This window comes from Magallana gigas, chromosome 2, assembly GCF_963853765.1.
Source record: "Magallana gigas chromosome 2, xbMagGiga1.1, whole genome shotgun sequence".
NCBI classification, from domain to species: domain Eukaryota; kingdom Metazoa; phylum Mollusca; class Bivalvia; order Ostreida; family Ostreidae; genus Magallana; species Magallana gigas.
In genome coordinates, this window is record NC_088854.1 from 8814855 (window position 1) to 8823588 (window position 8734).

At 34.0% G+C, this 8734-nt stretch overlaps 2 protein-coding genes across 2 annotated transcripts; both read left to right on the plus strand.

Moving 5' to 3' along the window:
• The first annotated feature begins 386 nt into the window (after window positions 1-386).
• On the plus strand, window positions 387-1906 carry LOC136272699 (uncharacterized). The gene has a single exon (XM_066074874.1). The coding sequence runs from the start codon at window positions 425-427 to the stop codon at window positions 1610-1612; it is 1188 nt and encodes a 395-aa protein (XP_065930946.1). The 5' UTR covers window positions 387-424; the 3' UTR covers window positions 1613-1906.
• A 1778-nt stretch (window positions 1907-3684) lies between these two features.
• On the plus strand, window positions 3685-7936 carry LOC105341364 (transmembrane protein 272). Its single transcript, XM_034446386.2, has 5 exons — window positions 3685-3840; window positions 5840-5950; window positions 6399-6458; window positions 6670-6873; window positions 7214-7936. Exons 1-5 carry the CDS (start codon window positions 3801-3803, stop codon window positions 7411-7413), a joined length of 615 nt encoding a protein of 204 aa, XP_034302277.2. The 5' UTR covers window positions 3685-3800; the 3' UTR covers window positions 7414-7936.
• The last annotated feature ends 798 nt before the right edge of the window (window positions 7937-8734 follow it).

Below are 8734 nucleotides of genomic sequence, written 5' to 3' on the forward strand. Positions count from 1 at the left end.
GAATGCACTTACAAATAATGAAATATTGTGTATTGGAGTTGACGAAAAGTGAAGTTGCGATTAAAGAAACTGTAAAAAGTTAGAAGCCATACACAATTGCATGTTCTATATAATGAAGGCTATTTTTAAAAGCTGAAAAAATTTGTTCATGATGATTATGAAAAAATGAAACCTGATGTTTGATACGACTCTTTATGCATTACAAAAACCATGACAGAATTCATGTGAAATTTTTTTTGAAAGTTTGCACTTTTAGAATTAAATTGGTTAATATTCTATTATAATTTTGGTTTATATCATCAGTGTACCTTATTACACTGTAATATTTTGTTTAATATCAATCTTAAACAAAATTGTATACAATCAGACTTTAGAAACACCCTCTACATTTCATACGCGCACACTATTTTTAGCTGCGGGTATCATGAACGGCGGAGCGGTTTCTTGGCCAGCGCCGAAAAGTTTGGTCATTCTGATCTTGCTGCTGTACACAAGGATACTCGACTGTAAAACTTTGGCAAAGAGTGCACCACAAGCTTTAGTGTTTGGAGGCAATGGCTTACTTGGAGCAAGCACAGTCGAAAAGCTTCTGGTGGGAGGATTCCACGTCACCACAATCAACAGAGGAAACTGGTACTGGGATTCTGGCATCAAAATCAAGCCACGTGTACATCATGTGACCTGTGATCGTCTGCTATCTCTCAAATCCTGCAAAGAGATCGCAGCGCTATCGAAATCAAAGTTTGACGTGGCAGTTGATTTTAGTGGTTACCACCGATTTCAAATTCAAGAAGTCTTTGATATTTGGCAGGACAGAATAGGACTATATATTTACATTAGTTCTGACTCGGTGTTTGAGGTGTGCAATAAAAGCCACGATGGATACTCCCGAGAAACTGATGCCGTTAGACCAAACAATGTTCTTATACGGGAAGAGTATGCAAAGAAAGATAGCTATGGTCATAGAAAACTGTTATGCGAAGAGGAGCTACAGTTCCAGAATATGAAATGGGGAGTACCGTTTGTGTCCCTGCGATTACCTGACGTCATTGGCCCCCGGGACAACACGTACAGGTGGTGGATCTACCAGCTGATGATCCGCCTATATCCTCATTTGAACTCCGATATCAAATTACCCAGATCTTTTTGCGAGAAGCCGTTAAGTTTAGTACATTCCGATGACGTAGCTGAGGTCATATTCGACTTATGTTCACAAAATCCAGAAAAGTTTGCTCACGGAAAAGCTTATAACTTAGCATTCAAGGAAAATCCAAGTCTCTTTGAGTTGCTTGATTTGATGAAGTCGGAGCTTGAAATGCCGGATGTTCCAGTGACGTGTGGCGAAGAGCCAGGGGTTCACCTCTATCCATCGGTGACCCTAGGGCCAGTGAATACATCTCTGGCCGAGCGGGAACTGAGCTGGAACCCCACCCCGCTCACCGAGACCGTGAAAGAACTAGTAATCTTTTACGAGTCCGCATCTCGCAATCCAGAATTCAGAAGAGAGCAGGAGGGAATGTTGAATTCAGCACACATTGCCAGAAACCAACAAGACATGTCCAAAGCTTTCAACAAGGTGTATTTGACTGTGTCCATGAGAGACGAGCTGTGAGTCGGCGAGATATGCCAATAAGTGTGTCAACAATATGGGAACATTAAAACATTTTTTTTTGCTCTGTGTGTGTGTGAGAGAGAGAGAGAGAGAGAGAGAGAGAGAGAGAGAGAGAGAGAGAGAGAGAGAGAGAGAGAGAGAGGGAGAGGGAGAGAGAGAGAGAGAGAGAGAGAGAATCATTGATCTGTTATATATTGTCTGATCTATCAACATTGAGCATAGCTTTGCTTTTGAAACTTAGATATGTTTTCTAAGTTGAATATTTTTTATTATCAATAAATGATTCGATTTTGACTCATGCTGCTTTGTTATATGTTTATTTAAAGACCTATCGAATAGATATACCTAATAACATATTTTTTAATCTCTCATGATGAAATTATTTCTCTTTAGTTATTTAAAATGAGTGTGTTCGCTTGCCAAGTGTCCCTTTTGCACCCACTTATCTCTCTCTTCATAATGAAATGAGGGAATACATGTACTAATCGGCCACTTGCATGGCTATCATGGCAAAAGATAAAGGTTTGATTAAATAAATATTAACAAAAATAATAATAATAAATCCATTCAATTTGAACTTTTCCTGTACTTATCTTTTTCTCCCTTAAATTCAGTCACTGATGCGGGATAAACTGTCATATTTTTTTCATTTTGAAAAAAAAACCCACGTATTTTTGGGGGTTTCTTTTTTTTTTGTCATGACAGAAAAAAAGAAAATAAAATGCAATTTTAAAGTTACACAGTAAAAAAATGCAATTTTAAAAGTTACACAATCAAAAGTGAGACGCATTGAATTTGACTAATTTTCTGACAGCTCATTTACAACATTGTGTATTTTTTACTGGATGTTCCACTATACCATGTATACACTAGTATTTCTTTTGCACCTTGTAAGTAAAAACATTCAAAACATTCTTACCATTGGTTGTTAACATTAATTCTCAGAAATGTAGGGTTTGAAGCATAGTTTCTCAGTGTTATGCAAAAGAAGCATAGGAAATTCCGTATTTATCAAATTAAACTATTGCCCACAAGGTAGATAGAATGTTCTATCGTTAAAATGACAGATGTCTTGTGACCTGAGCGTAGCCTGCCCACAAGGGAAGTCCTATTCCTTGAAAATGTTTGTTTTTTTTTATAATGAAATATATCGTGAAAAGTAAAAATTGACACACATGTACTTTTAGCTATTGAGTGTAAGTAATTAATAAACAGAATCTGGTAGAATGCCAGTTGGATTGCCACCCCCCCCCCCTCATCTTCAGAATCATCTTCATACGTGCGTCCCGACGAGTGTAGGAAAAAGGGGGGGGGGGGGGGGACGAAAATCGTTTTGCATCGGGTTCGTTGTTACAAACAGGAAATTCAGAGTAAATGTGACATCCGACATTACAAAAAACGTCAAAAAATGGTGAGTAAATAAATTGTGTTCATGTTAAGCGTAAACAATTTAAATGAATACTTAAGCAAGTTGTTTAGGGCAAAGTGTATTTGACTCGAGTAGGAAGAACGGCGGTACATCGAATTACCAAAATGACAGAATTTACAGAAATGACACTTGAAATTACCAGAATAAAACTAAAATCTACAGAAATGACACTTTAAATACATTGAAATGGGAACATATTATATTATACATTTAAGTCTTTCAGGTAAATGCTTCATAACCAAATAGAAATAAAAACGGAATAGCCTTGTCCTATTTCTTAATAATTAATTGTGAAACCGAAACTGTCAAAATTACCTGCCCAGTGTCCACGACGTGTAGATCTGTATATTGGAAGTGTGGTCTTAAATTTAATATCGTGTATCTCCATGGTCAAGTCCCTACTTTAAGTTAAAAAGTTTCTTCAAGCGTGTTCTAATTTTTTAAAAATAATAACAAAGAACAGTACAATCAAGTCAACATACACTGATACAGTGCCGGTATATTGGGGTATTTATAAGTATTGGTAACAAAAAGGATTAATATTTTATTTTCAAAACATTTCAGTGCATGAAGTGTTAATAAAAAAATTGCAACATAAATAGATGATGAGATTATCTTTTGACCATTTAGATGTTTAATAGTTTGATACTATAAGCTTGTCAGATCTGTTTATTCCAGGCGTCTCTAGATGCTCCTCCATCCTATGAAGAAGCCAGGCAGGAGGGCCAGGGAATCAAAGGTCTGGATGCACAGCCCCCTATGTACTCTGACCCTGAGAGTCAAAGGGTCCCACCCATTGGTAAGATCTTAGATGTTGGATATTTATTGTGCACTGAATTCACCGAAATGAGTTCATTGACAACAGATTCACAGTTCATAAACTAGTGTAATTGATACGAAAAAGAACAATCTCGTACGAAGTTCTTTCACATTGTTGTAACAAAATAAGTTTCCTTTCTCGTTATGTTTAAGTCTTACAAACATTACTAAACATATTTGTCTCATGCAGTTTTGCATATAAAACCTCCATTGGACGAGGTCTCTTCTTTGTATATATTAACATATGACTGAAACATGCCATGCCATTTGAATAGTCCGCCATTTTGTTTATTTTGAAAGATTCTTGAACCCGATGTAAAAATTTAAAAAATGAACTGAGCGTCATCTTCGCTAGCCAAGGTTTTCTGATCCGCACCGCTTCTCACAAACCCTTGGCATATCGTGCTATCAAAAATCGGGATTTTTTCACTGCATGGATTTTGATTGTGGTTTACTGAAACTTCGACCAATCAAAAAAATGCAAGGCATATCTGATTCAATCAACAGTGTTTTCCTACTGTTTATTCACAAGTATCTCTAAAACGAATAGCTCAAGACCCTTATTTTTCTTGCCTTTCTGTTTGAGCCTTGATGATGCATGTATCATTCAATGGTGCAATAACAAGTACACCAGATTGTCTATCAACAGAGGCATGCACTTGTAGATTAAGGATTTACTAACTGTTTACCGCTCCCAGTCTTTCACCTTTCGCATGAATTTGATCTACTGTAGAAGCACATATTTTTGTTGGGTCAAAATTTCGTTGTTTTTGAACCAAATAAAATTCGTTGGCATTTAATTTCGTCACATATAAATATCTTTGTATTCATTAGTACTTTGGTTAAAAATTCGTCGTGGATTTAATTTCGTTGATTTCTACTGCCAACGAAAATAACAAAATTAAATCCTCAACGAATATTTCTGCTTCTACAGTATATGTAACATTTCACATTATTCCTATTTATTGAATACACTGGGCATTAAAACGTTCCTCCAACTTGTCAATATCAATGTCTACAGAGGCTGCCGTTTCTGCACCATTCAGGTACATATATACATGTAGTACAGCATCTTTCATCATTTGGCTGATTTAAATATAGGATAGGAGGTTGTGAGAAGCCATGCGGATCAGAAAACCTTGGCTAGCGAAGATGACCGGGCATATATTTTTGGTCGTCAAATGGCGACTAGCGTTTAATTTAAGTCGCAAAACATGAATTTTAGTCGCATATGCTAACTTTTTAGTTGCAACTTTGAGCCCTGTAATTTTTCTCTTTTTGTTGTTAAATGTTAACATTAGATTTTGCTGATAAATATTAATTCACATTGTAAACTATAATTTACTGTTGTTTACTATATTATAGTTAAGAGTTGTTAATCATAGTTTCACAAATCATTCAACTGTATTTATCAGAGTTGTAAATGGTAGTTTATGAGTATGAAATAGTTTTTAATAGACAAACTTTTTTGCTATCGTAAATGGTTGTTTTCAGTTTTAATCATAGTGAAGACTTCTGAAACATAGTTACGTATAATGGCTTTAACTCTGGTTTACAGGTGTGAAATATAGATTATAACATGTTAACTATAGTTAATGATCCTTAAACTATAGTTTAAAGCCATTGAACCTAGTTTATCAATTGTGAAAATATGTTCATCTTATTTTTGTGAATTTGGCATGCCATAGATTTACATTCGCAGGAATTAGAGCAAAACTGACTTATTATGTTTCTTGTATTAATTATAACAGATCAAACTTTAATATTGTACCGGTAATATTATTTTTAACTCTGAATGGTATTAATTACATATGCTGATATTATTACCTTCTCTTTCATGCACTTGAATGTATTAATTATATTACTATTACTTTATTTAACAATTTTGTTTAAAACCATACATGTGAGAAAAATTTTCTTATGCTTACGTGTTGCATGTACAGAAACATTATGGCCAAGTTTATAAGTTGATATTGTAGAGCCTCCCCCCTCCTATGAGTCCATCTATGGCCGAGTGAAAGCTGCTCAGCAGGAGGCAGAATCCAAGCCTCAGTTCTTTAAAAAGTTATTGACCATCATCATGGGAACTTGTATGTATATTTCTGTAGTGTTTTACCTCCATGTAATCATTTTGTTATAAATCGGTACAAATTAATATCGTCAGTGTTTTAGTTTTTCATAATTTTTTTCCTATAATTTATAAAGACACCAAATAATAATTAAAGAATATAAGGTATCAAATGGTAATTGTTGAAATGGACAGCATTGTTTAACAGATTCATGGATATACTTTCTCTCTCCTTATATGTCTAATCTTATTCATACTTCAATCAGGCAAAGAGTTCCTTAGGTGAAGTAATTCGAAATAAAAAAATTTGTCAATTAAAAGTTAAGGTCCATCTGCATGATGTCTAGTTTACATAAATATATATACCGGTAGTTTACATCATTCTAATTGCTGCCAGAAATACTGGATTAGCACTAGTATAATCCTTTAGTACTGCTTAATTGAATGCCTGTCTTGTTTTCATTTGAAAGTGGGATGCACAATTTGCTTGGGAATAATACTTGCTGTCCCAGTATCCATGATTGTTATGGGTAAGTACAACTGACGTGACCACCTTGTGATAAAGAAGAGTAAATTTAATTCAGATGTTCATTCATGTGAACAGTACGTAGAATGGTCGATCAGTTTCAGCCAGTATAACTATATCACAGGGAATTGAACTCAAGCTAGCCTAATTAGAATAACAACATTGGCATCTTTTTTGTTTTAATTGTGAAAAGAATTGTTTGCTTCTTCTTGCAGGAAGCCTGTATTTCAATGACTGCCCAGCTGAGTGGCGAATTCCTCTGTACCTAATCGTGGGTGGTTCTGTTGGTATTATCAAAAACTTCTCCAGTCTGTGTCAGAAAGTGAAAAATGACAAAGACAATGCAGAAGATGAGAATGTGAAAACCACAAAGTTTGACTCCTTGTTGAATTGTTTCCTGTTATCTTGGTTTATTTTTGGTAAGGTTTAATTAATTTTCAACCCATTACATGTTCAGTACATGTATTTAAATATAAACCATCTCAAAAACGTGCATTAATCAAAATAAATTCATATGCATGGCATTATTTGGTAAGAGAAAAATTGGACAAGTTCAAATAGAACATGAACATTGAAAATTTGATAATGCAAAACTTTTTAATTTTTATTTTTCAGAAAATTATTTATTGTTTGTTTTTCAATGGAGTACTTAAGACAATTTTTAATTATAATTTAATTAGCAAGGCAGGTTTCAAACCTTGTTATATGTCAAATACAATTGTGAAACAACTCCTGATATTTGTATTTTCATTTTTACAGGAAATGTCATTATATACAGAACGTATGGCCACTTCTCGCCTGACAAGACTGTGAGCCCCTACAACTACTGTGATCAGACCCTGTTTGACTACGCCTTCTGGCTGACTACCTCCTTCTACATACTGCTTGGGACCTCCTGCTGCTGTATCTGCTTCTGTGGCTGTCTGGCCAGCCTTTTAGGGGGAGATAAAGCTACCTAGGGGGGGGGGGGATAAATCTTCCTGAGCAGGGGAAATAACTCGGGCTGATTTGACTGTATTAGACAAATTTGTTGTACAAATTTGTTGTTATTTTATACATAATGGTATTTTGGTAAAAATAGGTTTTGTCGAATGTTGTTGATGGTCTTTCTTTTCTTGCATGTATTCTTCTTTCTATTGTTCACTTTTATACCAGTGTTTATAATAATAGAATCAGTAACTTGTTGTGATAAGTTTAAATTAAACAGAATAAGATATTACTATTTCTGGATGATATTTTTACACTTTTATACTCTATTGTATGTAGAACTGTATGTGATTTTCAGCAAATAGGAAAATGTACAATATATCATTAGGCCATTGTTTCCATTTGTTATTAAAACTTTAGTTAGTATACCTCCAAAGTTTGTGAAACAAGTACCTGTGCAGTGTCTAATAGCTAGTTTATGAAAAAAATACCTTCAGCAACTTTTGTTATGTTTGCAACAAAATGAGGTAAATTGATAGAAAAGTTATTAAATCTTCTTAAATTATTGACCAAGAATAAAAACTAAAAGGAATATTTTTATCATCCGTTGAGAGTGGTGATTTTTTGTGTTAATTTTGTTGTCTCTAGTTGTATTATGTTTTTTTGATTCAGAGAAATATTCAAATCTTGCCTTTTTTTGTTTGGTTTATTCAAAAATGTGTGATAAAAATTGTAGCATTTTATGCTATACTTTCTGTTTGATTACAGTGGAAGTGAAAATCATTGTTGAAAAAGACAGCATGTATCAATCATAATAATTTAGCAATTTTATATGTACAGTACCTAAATAGTATGTCATTTTGCCATTTTTAAAAACAAATTTGTCCTGTTTTACATAACTGATCTTGTTAAGTCATTGTTCTCCAGCATTTCATTATTTAGTGGCACAGAGCACTTTTATCGCATGTTCAGATGCCAATTTACTCCATTGTAAAAGCAAGTGTAGAGGTATTTAAAAATGTTTGAAATTTAATTTTTATTAAATGTTCATCAATATTTCACAACCAGCCCATGCAGTTTCTCAATGATTAATCTAGTGAAATTGTTTTTAATGATAAGCATAGAGCTTTACCATAGTGCAGAGAAATTTTATTGTAAGTTATACAAGATATTTTTCTTTAGGAACAAACAATGTTTACTGTGGTACACAGTAAAAATGATACTCATGGAAACCCAGAAAGTGATAAAGATTGATTTATTTCTGAATCTCAGTAAATCTTTGAATTGGATACTATGTACGTATGGTTCATGGAAACAAATTTTATATATTTTTTTTTATAATGGTACTTTGAT